The sequence below is a fragment of the Lonchura striata genome, chromosome 5 (assembly GCF_050655825.1).
Source record: "Lonchura striata isolate lonStrDom1 chromosome 5, ASM5065582v1, whole genome shotgun sequence".
NCBI lineage: Eukaryota > Metazoa > Chordata > Aves > Passeriformes > Estrildidae > Lonchura > Lonchura striata.
Genome location: NC_140707.1, coordinates 45,295,001 through 45,318,064, shown reverse-complemented (window position 1 = coordinate 45,318,064; position 23,064 = coordinate 45,295,001). Strand labels below are relative to the sequence as shown.

Below are 23,064 nucleotides of genomic sequence, written 5' to 3'. Positions count from 1 at the left end.
ATTGCAAGGATACAAAACTGGTGTGTTTGTAGACAGAGTAACTCTTGGTTTATATGTGTTTGTGTATATATGCACACACATATTTACTTCCTGGATCAGTTTTAAATTATAATAGAATTACCCCTAAACCATGCTTAAATAGCTGGAATTCAACTCAGCAATGGCGAACAGACTTCTTTATTGCAGAATTTTGAAATGAGTTTGCGGACAGTAACATAGGGGCATTATTTAAATATAAAAGTATTTTAAATTACAATTTATTGATGAACAATGAAGTAGAATTAAATCTCTCTAAAAGCATGCTAAACACATCTAAGTTAGTTTAATTCATATCATATTTTTAAATGCATAACCTGTCTTTTTAGAAGCACGTTAATTATACTAATTTATTTTTATTTTAACTGGAAAAGTCTATGTCCAGTTGATTGTGTCCACAAATTATCATATTATCTTTGTCTTCCCTATACAAATTGTAAAAAATTGCTACATACCATGCTTTTTAGAACTTACTCATGCTTAAAAAATATCTTATTTATTTTTGATGTACTCTTAAACTTAATGTACTTTGTGTTCAAATAATGTAAGTATTTAGTGTATGCTAAGAGATCCCACAGTCTGTTTCAGTTAGTTGAATGTTGCTATCAGGTCTTGCATTAAATAACATCAAATATGAGAAAAGTTTACTTCACAAGCTAATTTCCCTGAAAATTAACACTGTTATTAATTACGGATTCTCTGATATTTTTGAACTGCTTAGAACTTAGAACTTGCTGGTGTATGAACAAACAATTTCACATGAACGAAAACATATTAAACCATTATACCTTTGATCAACACATGACATTTATTGAAGGGGGTGTCAACTACAGAAAGTAATGTAATATAGAAAGAAATTGTACAGATAGAATTAATAGAAAAATATAGGTTGTGATATCCTTGACTTGAAAGCCTTTTTCATCAGCCTGCTTCCATTCCAGCAACAGTTACTTGGCTTCATCATCATTAAGTGACAAAGATGAAATCTTTGCCAACACCTAGGGATGTTTATGAGCTCTGTTCAGCTTTTATTCTCTCTCTCTCTTAATTAAAGTATTTTGTTTATTTTAATTAAAAGGTTTTGAAAATGAGTGCAGAGCTTGTTTTTTAAAGGGTTCTTACTACTTTTTTTTCTTTCACACTGGTCTTTTTTTTTGATTATAAGTATATCCTGATGATCATCATTAAGAGAAAAAGGAAGTGCTTTTATTTACAGGATATACAATTTGAGCATGTTAATTAGCATAAGAGAAGCACCTACTTTTCATCTGTTCTATGAATTTTGTTATCAAAATTATAGTGTAGTATATAAACTTTAAATGACCTTTCAATAGCTAAAAATACTTATATTTATAGAAAGTTGTTCTATGAGAATATTGTCAAGTAATATAGCTAAATTCACAAGCTAAGTGACATGTATGCTTTGTGTCCTGTCTATATCCCAAATTACATATTTTAATGCATTTTATTCATAACCTGTGTTCAATTCAGTTTTCATACAATCAAGACCTTTTTTGAACAGCATCAGAACTGTATATATGAAGAAGAGTAATGAGTTCCTTAATTGACTTTTGGAACTTCTTTTATTATTAACTACTGAAACTTGTACAGGTTTATGATTATTTTACCCCTTCTTGTATTTTCTAGTGATTTCTAGCCATTCCAGCAGGAAGCACAAGGCACATGATAAGGCAATTATGGCCTTTCTGTTCATTCTGGTGATAAGTGATGTCACTGGCAATTGTTCCCAGGCTGTAGTGGTGATTAGCATTCAGCACCAGGGTATTCACAAGTATCTGCACTGCGGCTGTCACAAAATAGGTTCCAACAGAATCATCTCAAACCTGTCAGTAGCCATGTAAGCACCCAACAGGAGAGTATCAGAGAACACCAGTAAATGTTTGGTTTGATATATGGCTGTGTAAGATGGCTCTCAATAGAAAATAACCATTCAGGTATGGGTTTTCTCACAAGATGGTATATTATGATAACATGAGAGAGCTTAATTAACTGGATGGATGCCAGGAAATTCAGTGCTAAGGTGTAAGATGAAGTCACAGCACACTCTGTTGTGTGGATCATATTAGGCTTAAGATCATTCAATTTTATGTAACATTTTAATCATTAGAAGATGATGAGTTAAAGATTAGAAAGGTGATTAAGCAAGCTTTAAACAATACTTCATGCTGGGTTGCTTTTGGAGTGAGATTTTTAAGCTTGGTTGGAGGACTCCCCCATAAGTCATTGCAGTCAGAGGATTGTGGAGTCGGTGCTTTGAGGAGAACAGCTGATGTGAGCCTTGTGCTGTACAAGCATGTCAGTTGTGTTCCCCTGACAGAGCTTCAACAATTTCTAGACATACTTTTTAATACAAGAAGAAAATAGCTCTGCCAACAGAGGTCAGAGGAAGCTAGGCAGGAAATCTGGCTTGTATTAGATCTTCCTTTTAATGACTCACTTTGCCTCCATTCAGATGAGGTCATAACTCCTTTGTATAGCAGTTTCAGCTTTTGATTAATTGTTTTTGGAAAAATCCAGTGTTCGTGGATTTATTTTACTTTGTTTTATGATTCTCAATGAGAAGATAGTCTCTAAAAATGCCTTATCTACTGGAAGAAAAGTTTCTTTAGAACTGTCATGTTTTGTATTATACTGAGTTGCCTTGGGTGCAACAGAAAACTTTTCACTGGAAGTGTTTTTCTCTTTAGTTCTTTGTTCCAGGAAGTTATACATCTGCCAATATTATTCTTGTAAATGTCTTATTTATTTCTTCAGTGGAACTTCCTTGGGCCTTTATTCACTTTAAAAATCCATACACTGCAAACTTCCTAAGGAAGAAAGAATCAAAGTGGCAATAGGATTTCCAATAACTTTTTTCCCCCGCTCCTGTCTGCCTGTTGCTGAAACTAACTCAATCTTTCTATACTTTTAGACTAAAGCTTGTGTTGCACCCTCAAGAACTTTGTCAGCTTTGTTTATAGCCAAACACTGACAGACATATAGATACAGCAGTGAAACTGTTCTGCTGATGCCCCTGGAGCTGGCAGAATATAGCTTTACTTTTATTTACCAGGAGGAGGAAATCAATTTGACTTCTATAAAGTACACTTCAAGAGGTAATTTCAACTCTAAAGTGATAAATAATGCACTGAACATCATATAGAACATGCTTACTTTTCCTCTGTAGAACCCAGTAAAGGTACAAGTTTTAATTATTATTTTGACAGTTGACTTTAGGTAGATTAGTATTTCTATAATTAAGCTGTTTACATATTTTTATTCATTTAAAAGATTATTTTTTCTTTTTATCTGCCTGCTTTACTGATGTTACTCTAACTTTAGAGGGAGAAATTCATAAAGCTAAGTTTTTCTTTCTCCTTTGCCTATTTTATGTATACCTGTAAAGGACACTTGTATGTCTCCTTCTCCAGTCCTCCCTTTCTCCATGAAATTGGTACCACTGCTGACCTTTGCTGCTGGCTTAAGAGAGTAACAGGACCAAAACACACATTCACACTTATTAGCAAAGCAGGGGAGTGGTGGGTAGGAGTCCTTTCTCCTTGCCTTACAATTTAGATAGGCTTAAGGTTACCAATAAAATAGGATTTGTCATAGCAAACTCTGAGTCATTAGCTTACTATATAAACCTTTTATTTTTTCTTTTTTAAAAGCACTGTTTTTTCCCATTTGTATTTTTTACAATTATACCTTCTATTTTGCTGTGTTCTATTGCACCTGAAACTCTTATTTTATCATTTAGTACAATGTAATAAAAATTTTGTCGAGTGCATATAGGTTTAGATTTTGTTCATTCAGTCCTCAGGTTTGCTTTTTTTGAGCATTTCTATCTGATCTTGTTGCTGCAATATTTGTAATAAATCATACTTTTCAACCTTTTCACGTGATGGGACTGAGCCAGTGTTCTTGGAACTGCCTGTACTCAGCAGGTACAGAACAAGCATATGGCTATTAAAATCTTGGTATTTGGAATTTGTACTTTTGAGTTATATTATCTCTTTATTTCATGCAAAATCTATAGCTTGCAATGTGATATAATAGTACATATATAACAAGAGATTGGGAGATTAATTGATATTTTAATGATTGATGCACCTAGTCTCCCTCTCTGACTTCAAAGAACTGCCCTATCCCTGTTTGTTAAATTGCTTGCAGAAACTTCATATTTTCATTCCTCTCAGAGCTAGAGTCTGAAAATAAAGGCAGTTTATAAAGCATACTGACAGCTTTTAAAGAGTTGATGAACTCATATTTGACATATAACTTCTTGTGGGAGGTGGAGGAAGAAATGGGAAAGAATACTTTTTTCAGTCTTTTGTTATCATTAGGACATAGATTTTTTAAATATATATAATAACAATTTTCAAATTATATTTTTTTTTATCAATACTTTAATCTTAATGCACAAATACTGGGTTTTAATGATGATCCTGGGATACTCAATAGCCCTTGTAAGTCAGTGAGGTGTTAGTTCAATTTGCCTTTTAAATTTTATTTAAGGCTTATTTAAGATATTGTGTCTTGGATATTTTAACTGTAACATTAATCTTTTTTTGTTTCCCTGATTTTAATGTCAGTTGTTAGGGAAGTGTTGAGAAAATCTCTTTTCTTTTGAGGTCTTTCACATATAGACTAATGCTGGAGGGATCACTTGATCTTTCCAAATCTCAGTACTGAAAATAAAAGTCCATGTGAAATTATTTAGCATTCCTCTAAAAGGTGCTATAGAATTAAAAATGTTGTATAACTTTAATTTGATTACTAAGAATATTTGCTATAATAATTCTCTGAGATGATAATGTGACCTTTTGTCAATCTGATTCATCGCTGATAAATACAACCATTTTATTTCCATCCAGAAGATGCTGTCAGTGGTCTACAATACAAATTTAATATTCTATTTGAAAGAGACTTTATCCAATAGACAGTGTTTTATGTGGACCATGACTAAAGTATTTAGTGAACCAGCTTGTTTTAGTTCAATAAGACAGAGTTCCTTTTTTGATTACAAGGTGCCTATGGCACACTGTGGGTAGCATGTAATAAATAATGTTTGAGACATTATATCTAGAAACGTCTAGGAGGAATTATTCTCCTGTTGATGTGAGAGGATTCCAGTAGAGGTTCCAGTGGTTTTGATAACCTTTCCTGCTTTTTTTTTTCTGCTGGAATCCTTCATTTCATGTCTAACTCTAAGCAGAATTAACTTACCCTCCATGAACTAACTGTAGACTTTCTTCTAGTCCTTACGTTAATACATTACTTGTAATATATTTGTTTTGTCCTTTAACCATTTTTTCCAGTATTTTACAGTATCTGAGCTCAGTGCTTATTTGCATTGTTTCCTTAGACTATATCTATTTAAATTATATAAAATGTTTAAATATCAATTTAAAAAATCTTATATGCAAAACAGTTTGGGGATTTTACTCTTCTTATTGCCTGTTTCAATTTTTCCCCTTGGGAGAAGTATGTAGGTAATAATTTGGGTTCTTATTCCATACTCATTTCCTTTTTTCTCTCCCATTGCACAACAATTATAGGGGACACTGTTTACTGTTCCTGTCTTAAATGTAGGAGAAATATCAGGAATATTCCTGAGAAATTGGGAAAGATGTAGCTTCTCACTGCTAAGTTTCGGAATACTACTGGCATGTCATTCACAGGATGAATGATCATGTCATTCATAAATGACCTGCCAGTTGCAGTGTTGTAAGTAAAAATGTGATTCCATGTTCATGTATCTTGTTTGAATTTTATGCTTGATAATAATTAGAATCACTTAGTTTCCTATTTCATCCCCCCTTCAAAAAGATATATGTTCTCAGTGTAATGGACAGAATTACTATTCCCTTGTATTAAAATGGGCAAATGTCTTAAATCAATATATCCTCATGTTTTAAACTCTACCTGGTTGTTAGATTTTTTTGTTTGTTTGTTTTTTCTCCCATAGGTAAAAGTCCAAAGATAAAAAACAAAACAAAACAAAATCCCCACACATAAAAGTAAAGCTTAAAAAAAAAGTCTCTGTTTATGAAGACTTAGATAATTTAGAAAAAATAAAAATTTTAGTGTGACTTTATGAAGCCTCCTTTTGATTAAAATAATTTATTTTTAAATCATTGTTGCTTCAGTTAAGATGCTGAGATCATTACTGTTTAAAGTGCATTTAATGACTTTCATGGGATTTATTAACTTTAGAATATTTTATAATGAACATGTAAAAAGATAATTCTTTTTTTTATTAAATGCATTCTGTTTAGACTGCTATGGTTATCATCATCTTGTGTTACTTAGGTTGTTTAAGAGTTCAAAAAGTTACACACTTGAGATCTTTCATTTATTAATATTTTTAGCTATGATATATAGGTTTTGGCATTTTTCCATGTCCCCATACTGAGAAAAGGTCCTATCTGCTTAGGAAAAATGATCATTAAACATATAAATTTTGGAGAGTACACATTTTTCTCTTTGTCAAAATATGATAAAGGTTTTCAAATGTCCTTTGCCAAAGGGTGTTTAATTTCTTCATATTCTGTATTCTTTTAAAGTATACTTCTTTATCAATACAAAATTAAAATGAATAGTGTGTTATAAAATTCCAAGTATATCCATGTTCACGATCCATCCCAAATAAGCTAGAGTGAAAGTTGGCAACATATTACTCTGTGATCTAACCAAGGTTAGATGTGACTTTGAGCTCTTAATACTCAGGTTTGGTATGGTAGATGTACTGTTTCCTTCAAAACTGCTATTGGGTGAAAAATCCAGCCATATTCTCAGCTGAACAGGCAAAGGGTCACTTAGTGCCTTCTTTACTGTTTAAACAACCCAGAGAAAACAGAAGAGCAGAGTAATTTCCAGAATGCAAATCTGGATGACTATATTGTTGTTTCTCTGCTGCATAATCAGTCACATAAAGGTTTGACTCCAAGTTTTCAATTATTTGAAATTTAATTTAGTGGCTTTTAGGGAGCTCAGAATTTATATGATCAAGGGTTGCATGAGAATGTGGAAAGAAACACTGAGCCTGTAGAGCTTACTGTTACACCAGGACAGACTCTTGACAGCAGACTGTAATGCAGAAAAGGCAATACCATGTTTTTCTGTCAGGTATTGAGTGAGGCATGATTAGGCCTGGCCCTAGAAGATCCTCCTTGTTAGTTAATTGGGTTTTTTGTGCTACCTGAAATATTTTCATTTTCACAAGCTCTTTGTAGGTCTAGTGCAGCACTACATTTTGCTATAGGCAGACTGCTAGATGCATTGTCTGTCTTCTGCATGCTTTGAGAACTCATCAGATGGTGAGAAGTCATAGATAGGTGTGAAACAAACCCACCAATTATAGTAGGTCTCTGCCTAATTTGAGTGAAAAAGGAGTGTTCTTTGTATACAAATCATGGAAGCAAGTTGATGTATTGCACTATAGAGAATAAGGTGTGGAAGGTTTTTCCTTTTCCAGAGGTTAGCTGCATCTGTTGAGACCTTTGCCTGAAACATTGCACCCTATATTTCAGATTGTCTATATCAAAATAATATGCAACTGCATCTTATTCAGTAGTATTATCCCCTTGTAGATATTTTCACATCTGTTGATTTAGGGTTTGGGTTTGGATGCTTGGTTTGGTTGGTTAGTTGTTTTTTTTCCCTGAAAGCAAATTAGACCTCCTGCAAGTAATAGCAAATATTAAGAGGCATGGTTTGCAAATAGTGGCTCAATGGGACTATTGTCACTCTAAGTCTAAGGGTTCACTGCTCTGTGACCTGTCAGTGATTTACATTTGAATCTTTGCAGCCTTGAAGAGTATTAGTCTGGGGATACAGAGGGTCTGCTGCCTGTTTCATCTTCTATTTTCCCTTGCTTCTCAAATGGCATCTCAGTGAATGAAGCCTTAGAGATCAAAGTCTTGCTGGAATACTTTTTCCCCCCCTTCATTATCAAATAATAATACACTCCTACATGATGAATTACTCATTCAAGTGAACTTACTACCTGTGATTTGGATGGAGTTAGAAAAATATGGTTGAGATTTTTAGTTCTTTAAAACTTCTGGAAGCCTGCAAATCCACTGCAGTGTAAATTCCTCTTTCATGTTTCTAAGTAGTGTAATACATGAGCTCAGTGTTTCTCAGCTTTTTATGATTTTCTTTATTGTCCACTTAAAAAACTTATAAATGCAGTGAGAATTGATTGACTTTATTCTCTTAGTAGTAATTGTGATAATAAATTAACAGCTGCCCCCTACCCATGAGATCCTGAAATGCAGTCTCCATGTGGGCTCTTTTAAAGTGCTGCAGTTATAGAACTAAACTGGATTATGAAATAGATTAGACTATGATTAATGGCATTCTATAGTAAAAAGTATTGACCCAAATTACAATACATTAAGATCTGCAGACCTGTGCACACGTATAATTGAGTGATGCAGAAAAAAAGAGAAATCAAGTCAAAAGATAATCACTTCCTTGCAGAAAATTTATTCATAAGGATCAATTAAAAATGTTTAATAAAACAACAGTAAATATAATCTATAACCAGTATTATCACTTTGTTTTAGAAACAGAAGGAAATAACGTTTGCTAAAGACATTTCACAGGTGGTATTTCACTTGTATGCCAGCAATTAAGAGGCTGTTTTATAGAAGTTTCTGCTTTAATTATGTCATAAGTAATTAGATAATAAATGCTACACTTACATTAGTAAAAGAAAAGACTGATTTGCTGTACACAATGTGTGTATGTACTCTGATGGTTGTCTTTACTGCATCCAATTTCGAAGTAAACTGTAAGTTACACCTGCCTGATATTAATAGGAATTCAGGTGAATCAGGGTAAAAAAAGGAGAAGACTGCAGCTTTGATAGGATGAAAATTATGTTTTGAAATCTGAATTTAAGTGAGATTAGAATAATTAATAATGCATTTATGCGTTTATTATACATATACAAAGGATCACAGTGAATATTTGTTAAATAGAAAAAAGGGGCAAATGTATTGTGAAATCAAAAAGGGTTAATAAATCTATTGATTTCCTCACCTCCATCTTATTTTTGAGATGGCTCTTTCACTTTTTAATTTTTTCTTTTCATATTTTTCAGTACATTTTCTCTAAACATAGAAACAAATTGTCAGCTGTTGAAGCTGTATATAGTGTGCATAGTAGTTGAGCTCAGGGCAAGACTTAGATGCAAATTATTTTTTATTGTGTTTTTAAAAAACAATATTAATTTCTTCAGACACTGCCTGCAAATTTACTCTCTGTAAAGTATTTTTCCATGTTAACGCACACATAATATAACATATGCACACATAGTATTACACATTTGTAATATAGGTATAACAACATGTCATGCAAGTGTGTAAATACAGCCATATTTGTGCCTCACAGCTTTAGTTTGCATGAGAAGTAATTTTTTCCCACATGAACATTTGTATGAGATTATTGTCTATGCAAAATTATTAATAGATGCAAGTTATCTCTATTCAAGTATTGTCTATGTCTAGTGCTTGTCTATAGATAGTTTGCCTTAATGAAGTTTTCTACCATTGTATGAGAAATATAGCCCAGAGCAGAGATGTAGGGAAAAAATATGGTTTACAAATACATGTTTTAATAGAAAATATATACAGTTTTCCTGCTGAGCTACTGTATGATCTAAATCCAGGATCTTCACATTTAATAAGGATTATGCAATTGTACCTTCACCTATCTCTTGTAATTATAGGGATTTTTTTATAAGCTAAGTTGACTTTGATAACTAACCTAAGTTAGCAAATATCAAACTTTTTGCTTCTGCTATCTCAAATAATTGATAATTTCTGTCTTGTCTCCACTTATTTCAGCTTTGTTTGTTTTTGGTTTTTTTTTTGTTTTTGTTTTTGTTTTTTTTTTTGTTTTTTTTGTCACAGCAGTAGTTATTTCTGGCTTCCTTGTGGCTATCATGGTTAGATACATATAACTACAAGTTTACAAGAGTTAACCAAGAAGTAGATATGCTTATAAACTAAAGATACAAATCAGCTGAGGTGAATGATAAAATCTGAGGTAGCCAACTACAGCTTAGTTGCAGTTAATGATATATTTCCTGAGGCCTACAGCTTGATTTTACCTTATTCTGTTCTCTGATTCTTCTTAGAGACATAATTTCAAGCTCTGAGAGGAAAGGTTTGAATTGAATTGTCAGAAACTCTATTAGCACTAGAGAGCTATGGAGTCCTGTAGCATTGCTTATTAAATTTGGAGACATCACAGAATCTCAAAATTAATTAGGTTGGAAAAGATTTCTGTCATCATCAAGTCTAACCAGTGATGTAACACCACCTTGTCAACCAGACCTTGACACTAAGTGCTACCTCTAGTTATTTCTAGAACTACTCCAGGGATGATGAGTGCACCACCTCCCTGGACTGTTCATGCTAATGTTTAATTACACTTTCCGTGAAGAAATTCTTTCTCATGTCCAGTCTGAACTTCCCCTTGTAGAGAGCAGTAAGGTCTCCCCTGAGCCTCCTTTTCTCTGGCTTCTCTCTGCTGCTCCACATAGGACTCACACTCCAGACACTTCACCAGCTTCATTGCCTTTCTATGGACATGCTCTTTCTTGATGTGAGGGGCCCAGAACTGAGCACAATACTTGTGTTTGGCCACCTATCCATCCACCCTTTAGGGAAACCACACTAAGGAAACTGTGTCCCTTTTGTAAACAAAATTTCTAATAATTATTATTTTTCATGACCTAGAGACACATGGTTATATAAATGTTTTCTGTTTAACTGTCCTCCCTTTCTCATTTGAAAACAATTTTCTAATAACATCTATGAGAGCGTCCCTGAGAATTTCATTGAGTAGTTCTTGCTACACAAAATTCTATTTTATTAGTTAAGGATTAATTAATACAGAAATGATCAAGCTTCTGCTGCTGGTCATCTATTGCAAAGCTGGGGACTTAAAGTAACCAAAACCCCTGGTGCTGTTAATTTGTTAGTTCATCTAGACAGACCAGGTGCATTTTGCAGAAGCCAGATTCCTTCTCCATCATCTTTACTCCATCATATTTATTTTACGTGTATTGGTTGACAATAGAATAAGTTTTATCTTTCGTTTTACCCTAATTTTGTGATCCTGGAGTAAAAGTACATGTGCCAAACTGGTGCCAGGTTATGCCAAGATGCACCATTAAAAATGCCCTGCTCAGTCTTTTCTTACCTCTATATATGTAACTAAATATAGACTGGATATGGAAGATACTTCTCAGACCAAAGTTATATTATTTAGATTACCTAATATTGTTAAGAGCAGAAATCTGGTTTCCAAGAAAAGTTGGAGAGTCCCTTGAAATAATTTTGTAACAGAGTGGGTTTTGTTCCTAGATTTTGAAACGAGAACATCTTTCATTTGTTCGGTGCATCAGACTGATTTTTGACATGATTGCAGCTGGGAGATTCTAAGACATGATGGACCTGGGAGGGAGTGGGGGCTTCACCCATTGTGTCTGTAGAGAGTACAAATATGTGCATGTCTTTGTGCATGTTTTTTTTTTTTTCTTATTGGCTTTAAAATAAGCGGAATTGCAAAAATATGATTTAAAGAGGCACTGATAAGTAGCTTCTGCAGTCTCTGCCTAAGCTGAAGCTCTTCACTCAATGCAAGAGGACTGCTTCCACTTACAAGTAAATCAAGTATTAGGCATTCTTATATAGCAGTATATATTTATAGTACAGTACTGTGTGTACATATTAAAGTATCTGTAGTAATGATATATATTCAGATGGGTTTGGATTTGCTGCATTTATTTACTTTTCTGTAAAATTTTCTATTAAATCATATGTCTGTGGGAATGGTGAGAAGGCCTTTTGTTGTTTTGTTTTTTTGGTGTTTTTTAGCTTTTTTATGTTTAGTTAGTTAACATGTTAAAGTATTCCTCCTTTTAAAAGCTATTTGTCTTTACCATCTTATCATGTGTTTATATCTAAAACAAAATTGATATTGTCAGGGAAAAAACTTGTAAGAAAAAATGTATTTATACAGTTTTTAGGAAAACATTTGGTCATTAGCTTTGTGCCATTTTTCCTTTTCAATTTATTTTTATAGTGAAAAACACTATGAAGCTATACCCAACTGTCTGTAGGGGAAAACAAGAATAAATATCCTTTTATTTTCATGGACCTGAGACATTAACAGAGTTACCACAAGGGTTATAATTCATGTGTGTCTCCCCTTCTTTCCTATGGAGAACAGAGTAATTATGCCAGAATTTTAATTACAAATAGTGTAAGAGAGGATGTTAGGGTTTAGTATCATTATTTTAGTCTATAGCAATGAAAACTCAATAATGTTAATTTAGCCAAAACACATTCAGCCAGTTACACTTTCCTTTACCTTATTTAAAAATCTATAATTTTTTCAATCCCGCAGATTCTCACTTAAAACTTTAATTTTCAGAAGATCAAAATATGATAAAATAAAAAATAAAAATTGGAGACTATTTGTGAGCATGAAAATGTAAAGTATAGAAATTGACAGTGTATTTTAAGAAAGGTTCTAACAACTGTCATATTTTCTGAGCACTTTTCCTGCTTCATTTGGGAATTGCAAACCTGTTGATATGAGTAACCGTGAAATTCCTCTTGCTGATGATAAAACTCTCTTTTGGCCTCTCACAAAAGGATCACAAACAGCTTTGAGCAAGCAAGAAATACCCCCTTTTTAAATGGTGATAATAAATTCTTGGTTTCTATGCCATAGAATTGAAATGGTTCAGCTGATTCACCTTGATTCCACATCTTTAAAAGAGAGGTCTCCTGCAGATGATATATGGTTGATAACTTAAATTTTGTTCAGAATTGCCAAATGATTCCTGAATTATTGTGCTATATATCTTGTAGAAGTCAACTGTGGCAATGATCCTCTGAAAACAAAACTCTTAGCCTTCTTTTGTCCTGTCAGTCCTATAAATAGATTAATTTTAAAATGTGGTTTCCAGAGACTGATTTTCAGTATTTCTACCAGTAATGCTGAAACATGATTTCATATTTGAATTTAAATCCTAAATTAATTTAGAAAAGGTTTAGCATGCTGTTAAAATAATGTGATCTGGCCAGCAATGTCAAAAATAAAAATCTCAATGTATTTCTAATATCTAGGGTTTAGTTTTTCCAAGATTTCAAGTTTTAGTTTCAGTTAAAAGTGTCATTGACAGAGAAATATCAAGTCCCTTAGCACATTTCTATTGGCTAGCCTTTCCTCCGATTTTAATTAAATGACATAACTAATACATATAATTTTCTGCATTGATTCTTTTAGAATAATATAGTTGTGTATTCTAGCCATATTTATCCAAGTTTTTACTGAAAACTAGACACTGTTTGAAGCTGTGATGCTATGTAATGTTAACAATGTGTCTTCTTGAAAACTCATACTCCACTCAAAGGGTTATTTAAAAATACTGTTAGTTTTCTCTTAGACTTGTAGGTACATGGCCATTAAAAAACATTTTTAAAAAATTAAAATTAAAAAAAAAGGAAGCATCAGTCTCCTGGAAGTCAATGAAAAATTCCCATTATAGGCTGTCCAAGATTTGTCATTAACATCTTAGCAAATCTCTTGTACGTGTTAGCCATAGGATTTCTTCCAATGATTACTTCTCATCAAGTGCAAATTTTCTAGTTAAAATACAGCATGTCATTCAGAGCAAGTTTATGGCTAATTTGCTACTGGGGAGTACCTGTAAAGCTCATGCATGCAGTCCTTAAAGGATTCTCTTGAGGAGTGCAGAAATGTCCTTTTCATGTATGTATTTACCTTCTGAAGCTTTGTCAGGAAAGCAACCAGTGCAATCCTTCTTTGGACAATGAGTTAACAGCTATGAGGAGCCAAACATCTACGGATCTGTGACTGGGAAAGCATAAAAAAAAGGGATGCACCCACTTTACCACTCTGTCAAGAAGATTAATTAACTTTTAAAACTGGAGTGGCTTTCATAAGTTCATAAGTTAGATCCTGTCTAATGTAAAATGGTGAGAGTTTTAGTGATACAATCAGTGAGGCATATTTGGTTTTAAAATAATATATATTATCTAAATTTTATATCAATTATTTTCTATTCAGAAGTGGTTTTTGAGCAATTCTAGTAATGAAATAACATTACATGGTTTTTTTTTCAGATAGAAATATCCCAAATTGCTATACTTAATAGTTCTGTAAATTTTCATGCATTTTTAAAACCCATCCTTGTCTCTGTGAAATATTGGCATAGGACACCATGCAACAAATGATGTAAGAAAGATTAAAAAAAGGGGAAATTTTAGATAGGGGGAGGAGGAACTTTGGTGATTTTAAATAGAGAATAGGGTTAACATTCTATCATCACTAAAGGTTTTAGACAATACTGGACAGAACTGTTAGTATTCATGCTTTCTGTCTTTTTAAAAATGTTTCATCTGAACAATGGAAGAGCCAATATGGATGTCTAATTTTCTATGTATACTGCATTCTCTGCAACTGAGTGAAAATCTATTAATTTTTCTCTTGTGTAATTTAGTACGTAACCAGCTCATTTTTTCTTTTCTTAATTATAAAAAAGTGAAAAGTATAAATGAAGCTTCTTAAAATGCATTACACTTCTTTGCAAATGTAATTTGAAGCTCATGAAACATTAATGCATTAAATATGGAATGTTGTTTTTATGTTACTGAGAAAAAAATTAGAAAATTTAAATTTCTTCTCTATGTTATTAAAACTATGTATCATAGAGAATTCATGAAGGAGTTGGTTTACTCAATTCCCAGTTTTGAATCATGTTTTCTTGCAGGATACTTATGAAAGTATTCAGATTTTTATGTGCGCATATGTGAGTGTAAAATTGTAATAATATTTTTTTCAGGACTAGATAATCTTATAAAATCAGCCACCTGTATAACCAACATTGTTTTAGCAATTATTCTTTCTGTGTACACAACTTGGCTATGCACATATTCTGCTTTTGAGAGAAGAAGCCTTTCTATTTATGAGTTAGAGCCTACACACACTGGTGACAGAAGGGCAACTAAAACAGGCACAAAAATATTTTTCTTTTTTCTTTAAACATGATTTGCTAGTTCCTTGCTGTGAGAAATTTGCATTACAAATTACATCTTTAGTTAAAAGCATGAAAGAAAAATCTTAATGTTCATAATTTAAAGTGGGCAGAATTGTAATTAGGTAGATACTAAAAAAAGTGGGAGTGACTTTTTAAGTGCCTCAAAGAGTCAAGGTTTAATATCAAATGCTAATTGAAAAATAGGACTGATTTAAGCCAAAAGAGCAATTTGTGCAAAACATCCTTATACAGTCTTATCTCTAGTAAATATTTCTCCTGCTTAGTTCTGACTTTCTAAGCCTTGTGATTTCAGATGTAAATTGTTCTTGGGTATTTAAGTTGAAGTTAGGTTTCTATTGCATAATAGTTTTTGTGACTAAAATTAAATGATAAATGCAACATTAGGTGAGAGAGGAGGTCTAAGAACACTTGTGATAAACAGTAGTGTCAGTATCAGACTAAAATCCTCCTGCAGTGCACCAGGACATAAAACCAAACATCTTAGAATATCTATTTTCTTTGTAAATTTATTATATTTCTAATAATCTAGTGCGATGCAAGACAAAATTCAGAGTTTCAATATTTTTTCAATGGATTAAGTTAACATTGAATTGTCTTGAATGAAACCGTAATTAGGAGGTCAGAAATAACACAAAGGGGCAACATAGGGAAGTAGCAAAATTATATTCATCTTGGAATAATTGCAGGCAACATTTAGGAAGGGAATACTACCAGTATATGTCCAGCTTGTGATGAGAAGAAAATCTTATTAACACATACTTGACTAGAAAAAGAAAGAGTGTATTATGTTGAGGAACAAAGAAGCAGCTAATCTCTTCCCATAATCCATTGCACTTGTTCACACAGTATTTCAGTTCTAGACATTCTTTTGTAGAAAGAGAGAAACTGAGTTGGAATGACATTTACAGAATTTAAACATGGTCAGGGAAGATGGCAATTTATGGTCTAGGCTTATTTACCTGATGATCTATCTAAATTTACAAAAAACTGCTTTGCTTTTTATGTATATATGCCTATTTTTGTAAATAAATATCAAGAGGGCTATTAGAAAAATGTCTCTAAAAATGTCTCTATTCCTTCTAAGAATTTTCTCTGAAGTCAAAATGTATGATATGGAACTGAGCAACCAGGAATTTGTTCAGGACAAAAAAAGTAAATTCATGTTTCAGCATGTGCATGAATCCAGTATGGAATTGAGTCCAGAAATGCTGAAAATATTGCGAGAAATTCCAGTCGCTTCCTTGAGGCTATGTATGTGCAATAAGTAGAGATTTGCTGTGTAAGGCTACTGCTGGAAGCTGAGCCCAAATCTGACATGAGCAGACATCTGTCCAGAGCAGCCTTGCATGGCTGCCTGCTATATAGGTGGGATGACCTTTCAGTAGCTTGTGCTGCCTTGAACTCGTGGTTCTTGGTGGCTTGATTCCAGTAGAACTTCTATCACATCTTCAGTTGATCCTGATTTTCTCCCAGATTTTTGTTATAGTGCCAGTTTACTTTAGGATGAATGGTATGGGACTACTACCATAGCCTAGTGTAGCAGTTTGTTTATCCTGCCACACAAAAAATCCTAGGTGATCCTACTCCTCACTGACTGCTCTCTCTGAATTGGTGTGTTCAGAATACCTTCTCACCAAGTCCAAGCCTGTAGTCATATGAGCAGTTTAAATAGTGTGAACTTTTCAGATGTAGAATCCAGATGCCAGAGAGAGTTTTAAAGAGTTTAAAACAATTGATGAGCAAGAAGACAGAAAAAAAAAAAAAAAAAAAAACCCAAGAAAAGTATATGAAATAGAATGCAGCAATTTACAGTTTTAAGGAAATGCAGTTATCTGCTTTAGATACTAAAATGTAGAAATTCTGACTAATTAGGATGAATTTGTTATATTAGATGGGATATTTTCTGTAACATGTTTTTAAGAAAAACATAAACCAGCATTAGACAAGTAGTTGAAAGATTTAATAGAAGGAAAAAGAACAACTGTTACAGAAAATTCATGGAGTTATAATTATGCTGTTGAAAATAAAATAGGAAAAAGGAAACCTGAATAATAGATAAAAAAGATCTTTGGTTCATTAATCTCTGTGCAATCTCTTAGAAACACTTCACAGAAGTGGAATAAACAGAGGCTGATGCATTTAAATATTTCCACTGCTGAATTGTTAAGTTTGTTTTTTCCAAGTTTTGATGTTATTTTATATAATCAGTGTAATATAATTTTATATAATCTTCTGGTGTAATTTAGTGCAGGCATGTGTCATGCCACCATATGAAACTTGAAACCTAAAACCATGTTTTTCAACCTTCTTAACATACAGTTACTATAATTGCTGTAACAGCCATATCAAGTGCTGATGCCAATACATGTATGGTGTTTTTTGATTGCCATGCCCCTGGCTCTAGAGACTATGAGAAGTGATAATATCACCAAACCAAATATTGTCAGAGAGAAGGAGGGAAAAGAAATAAAGCAATGCAAAAGTGAACGAGTGGAAACCTTCCTATGGGTTCTTGGAGGTCTTTACATGAGAGGAGTGGGAATGAGAAATGGCAGGACATGGGTAGTAGTGCAGATTTGGTCATGGTTCCTCTCCCTATGAAAATATTTAGCGCGCATTCGTGTGCATTCATAGCTGCTCAGTGCAGATTATCTCAGTGCAGCACTGGGGAGGTGAGAGTGGCAGAGCATAATCACCAAACATCTGGCATTCCACACTCAATGCTATTCTGATCACTTAACTGAGCCAGGACTTTCAGTTTGGTAAATCAGAGGACTTTTAGGCAATTCTGATGTGATATATGAATGCAACATGGCTTATGCAAGTGAGTTGTCAATAAATGGGAAAGGTTTAGGGAATTAGCTGATACATGGTTTGGGAGTCTAGGATTTATATGAGCTACTTGTGGCAAAATTTAAAAGCAATTTGAATTGTGTCTCTGGACACAGTGGTTGAGATCCCTTAAGTAGCTGGCCTCTTCCTCTGAAGGGCAGAGTTGCATCAAATCTCTACAGATTTCATTGGGAACTGGGGGCAGCAGACTGCTCTCCAGTTGGACCCCTTCTTACAGCCCAGGTTTCTTTGACTTTTGTCAAGGCTTTTAAAGACACAGTCATGTTTCACTGAAAATGTATACAGAGAAATTACTTTGTTTCTATTATATTTGTTATAGTTGGATGATTCTGGGGGAAGAAGATTTATATTTTTTTGAGCCTGATTTTGAACTTGCTTCTGCTAATGCAAATAGGATGAGAGTGAAGTAACTAATTTGCTTTGTGAGTAAACAAATGTAATAATTGCAGTCCTTAATTTTTATAAAATCTATTTTACATGAAATAAAGGTTGAGTTACTTCCTTTTTTTCTTCCTATAACATTTAATCAAAATAAATTACATGTGTGCTTATTCTTATGCATATGTAAGCATATGCTCATTATTGCTTTAGATACTCAATCTCCTTTTTGCAGCACAAATTTGGATATAGCCAGGAGCATACATACAAACCTAGAAACCTAATCTTCCTGCATAGTGAAAGATACCTTTATTGGATAGCTCAGAGCACTTATCTTGGATAGCAGTTTCTCACTTCATCCAAATCAGTTTCTGAACCTGTTGTCTGTAAAAGGAAAATAAGTGCACTGTCCAATTTCCCTGACAGTTAAGTACTATTTTTTTTAAAATGGTGCTCACACAGGTAAAAAAACCAAATAGATAATATTTGATTTTTCATTTTCTGAATTGTTTTGTATCATTTTATACCATTTAACTTAGTGACCGTATGGATTTTAGGCTTCAACAGAAAAGGAAAAAAAATATTTGCAGTATTTCTTTTCTACTGGCACCTAGACCTCTGTGATTGATCTAATATGTTAGATACTGTGTTATTATGCAGCACAACCAATGTTTGCCATAAAGACTTGATATTCCAATATATAAACAAGGGGGAAAATTAGTGAATAAAAGAAATAGGTGGAGAATTACCAACTGGCAGCAAGATTAATATTCCTAAATGAAAAAAAAAAATCCTAATTATATTTTGCTTTTAAAAATAATTATTTAAATTTTTAAATGAAATTCTAAATTAGCTGTCCCAAATACAAGAATGCTACAGCTGAATATTTCAAAATAATACAAATGTTACTTTTCATTTCAAGAAGAGCAGGATTGCTTATTTTTTGCATTGCATTTATGATTTGTTCAAACCAAATTTTCACTGCAATGTAATGTTTTTGTCCTCATATAAAATAGATGATTACTATCTAATTATTTAATTCATATATGTTCTTAAAACATGTCCTGTGTGTAAATATGTGAAATATTCACCATGGCAGAGGTCATATTTAAAAGGGTATTATTGGTATATTCCTAAATTAATAACATTTAAAAGAGTTGCCAATGAAATAAACAATAGTCTGTTTCCAGATCAGATATTTAGAAAAGGGTGTCTTTATTTCTGAAGCAGACAAATATATATTAATCCAGCACATTAAAGTTTATGGTTTTTTTTTCTTTCAAAATACATTGTAATTTTTATGTTTTTTGTAATGCTAAATACAAAACCGTGTCTGGACAAGGAGGGAGTGAATGAATAAGGAGAAACAGATCATTCTTTATCTCTCCTCTGATTAGACAGATAATTTTGCTGAATAACTAGAGCTCTTAGTGGTAACCTAATGAACATTGGTGCATCTAGTGAGAAAAGTGCCAGTTTCTCATTGCAAAAATCTTTATTGTTGCATAAAGAGTTCCTTTTTAATTTTGTGGCTGAATTAAGCCATTGCTTTACTACATCCATCTTTTAGAATAATCCCAGCTATGTAACAGTGACCTGGATTTCCATATGTTGTATATGTAACTATAATATTACAGGTGCAACAACACTGTGCTGGCAGTAAATATCCTATTTACATCTGAAATCACATGTATGGTTATAAGAGTGTATTTTTGTACCTTCTTATGTTTTTAGTTTTTTCACTTAAATTTACATAAGCACGTATGCCTGAGTTGATCAGAACTATGCACATTGCTTCTCGAAATCTCCTACAGAGCCTGTTAGTGAGTCTTAAACCAGTGGAGGCAAGTAAATGTTTTCTGTAGTATGCACCACAAAACATAATAATGAGAGGTGTGCAGTGCTGCATTTTTGGAGTGTTGCCCAAAAAAACCCAAAAAACAACAACAACAAAAAAAAACACACCAAAAAACATATGAAACAAAAAAAGCAAAAACAAAACAAACCCAAAACCAAAAATAAACAAACCCCCACAAAAAATTTGCAAAAATCGGGACAATTCTTCTGTTCAGAAATTAGTTAATGTATTTTGTATCTAGAACTGAAATATCTAATCAAAACTAAGAGTTGTTTCTTTCTTTTTATGATAGGAAAACTAAAAAAGGTTACCTTAAAATTACCAAATACCTTAAACTACATTTAAAATTACTAGGAGATGTCCAGACTTAAAACTACGTCTGCATGCAAATATATATAAAAAATGTGTCATTATGTATTTAAGTATATATTTCATGATTTTTTATAGGATTATTTAATATATGGATGGATTAAATTTTTTTCAATACCCTACTTTCATGTCACCTTTAGAATAAGTCAGCAGCTGATTATTTATTCTATAGAACATGTTCTGTTTTGATGCCAATGAAATTCTGAATTAAAAATTATTTTTATAATTTAAAACAATTCAGTGCAAAATAGAGTATGATATATTATTATTTTTAATGCACGTATTGTGTAGTTGGATAAGTGTTTCTCAAATTTCTAGTATGCTGAATTCTCAAAGATATTCTTTTCATGCTAACATAACCATTGGAAATATCTAAGCTTTTTCTAGCTTTATTTGTAGGGCATGCATATTGGTTTGCAATTAGTTTGACTTTATAATGAGGCAGTAATAAAAGACTATTACTAATGACATTTAATTGTATTTTGTATTGTTTTGTTGCTAAGACTTTCAATAGAATTTTGCTGAAAGGACTGAAAAGTGTTGCCCCTACATATATTCCACAAAATTGGATTAATGGATATCTGAACACAAAGTTACTAAAACCAAAACTTCTGTAAAATGAAATATCTTATTAATTCAATGTCCTAAAATAGACAGTACATGAAAACTTTGGGACACATTTGTAAAAGGTATATCAAAAACAAAAACTATGAAAAATATGTATAAGTATTGAATTTTTGTCCTGGGCATCATTCTTCACTCATAGCAGTAAGTCAATAGGTAATACATTTATTGACATTAATTACGTTGTGTCAGTTTGAAACTTGTTTAAACAGAAGAAAAGGTAGGATTTATAGATAAATAACTTTTGGTTGAAACCATTTGGTAAACTTTTAAATGTACAAATGCCATGTTTTATACTCTCAAAATCTCAGCTCTTAGATACCCTTTCCTATAAAATTTAATTTCCATTGGCTGAACAATAATAATACAGTGTAACAGATAATGAATTTCCATGCTGTGATGTGGGTCACAGGTTAAAGAATCATGTCCTGTTCAAGACCACCTATTTCATTTGTCCAAGGTTTAGCTGAATGTTGTTTTGCTTGTGGTTTTTTGTTTGTTTTGGTTTTGGTTTGTTCTGTTTCTTTCTTTCTTTCTTTTTATTTTTTTTTAATTATTGCTACTAAAGATGTTTTAAAGGAAGGTAAAGAATTTCAGACAAATTTTGCCAAAGAAGTTGTTTTGCTACATTTGCCTGGAAAGAGAGGAATCATGTGAAAATACTCATTTTGATACAATCTAAGATAATCTTTCCATATGAATGTAATAGCTGCATTTGCTTAATCTTTTGGTGTGAACTGTAGTATGCTGAAAGCAGTATTTTCTGTGGGAGAATGATAAAAATTATTTTCCTGTTAATTTACTTTTAAAAATTCTTAATATACATTTGAAACATGCAGAGCATTAAAAAGCATGGTGAGCTGTATTTCTTTTTAATTTTTTTAACCCTTTCTTTTAAAAACATGGTAACTAACTTGCTTCATTCTTTTCCTTCCTTTTATAGGGTAGCAAAAATATTATAGTGTTTATGCACAAAGCAGAAGTATTATTTATATATATTTTTTTCAATTACAGGTAAAGATTATAGTTCCCAACAGCACAGCAGGTCTGATAATAGGGAAGGGAGGTGCTACAGTGAAGGCTATAATGGAGCAGTCAGGGGCTTGGGTGCAGCTTTCCCAGAAACCTGATGGGATCAACTTGCAAGAGAGGGTTGTCACTGTGAGTGGAGAACCTGAACAAAACCGAAAAGCTGTTGAACTTATCATCCAGAAGATACAAGAGGATCCACAGAGTGGCAGCTGTCTCAATATCAGTTATGCCAATGTCACAGGTCCAGTGGCCAATTCCAATCCAACCGGATCTCCTTATGCAAACACTGCTGAAGTGTTACCAACTGCTGCAGCTGCTGCAGGGCTATTAGGACATGCTAACCTTGCTGGAGTGGCAGCCTTTCCAGCAGTTTTATCTGGCTTTACAGGCAATGACCTGGTGGCCATCACCTCTGCACTTAATACATTAGCCAGCTATGGATATAATCTCAATACATTAGGTTTAGGCCTAAGTCAGGCAGCAGCTACAGGGGCTTTGGCTGCAGCAGCTGCCAGTGCCAACCCAGCAGCAGCAGCAGCCAATTTGTTGGCCACCTATGCGAGTGAAGCCTCAGCCAGTGGCAGCACTGCTGGTGGTACGGCGGGGACATTTGCATTAGGTAGCCTGGCTGCTGCTACTGCTGCAACCAATGGATATTTTGGAGCTGCTTCTCCCCTAGCTGCCAGTGCCATCCTAGGAACAGAAAAATCCACAGATGGATCAAAGGATGTAGTTGAAATAGCAGTGCCAGAAAACTTAGTTGGTGCAATACTTGGAAAAGGAGGGAAAACATTAGTTG

General features: G+C 33.2%; 1 protein-coding gene across 3 annotated transcripts in view; it reads left to right on the top strand.

Annotated features, from left to right (window-relative positions):
- NOVA1 (NOVA alternative splicing regulator 1) overlaps positions 1-23,064 on the top strand; it is a 142,246-nt gene that overhangs the window by 116,926 nt on the left and 2,256 nt on the right. For all 3 annotated transcript variants that reach the window (XM_021539320.4, XM_021539319.4, XM_085580427.1), the window contains one exon: positions 22,248-23,064. This exon is cut by the window's right edge and continues 2,256 nt beyond it. In XM_021539320.4, the coding sequence (XP_021394995.1) occupies positions 22,248-23,064 (817 nt within the window). The remainder of the gene's footprint in view (positions 1-22,247) is intronic.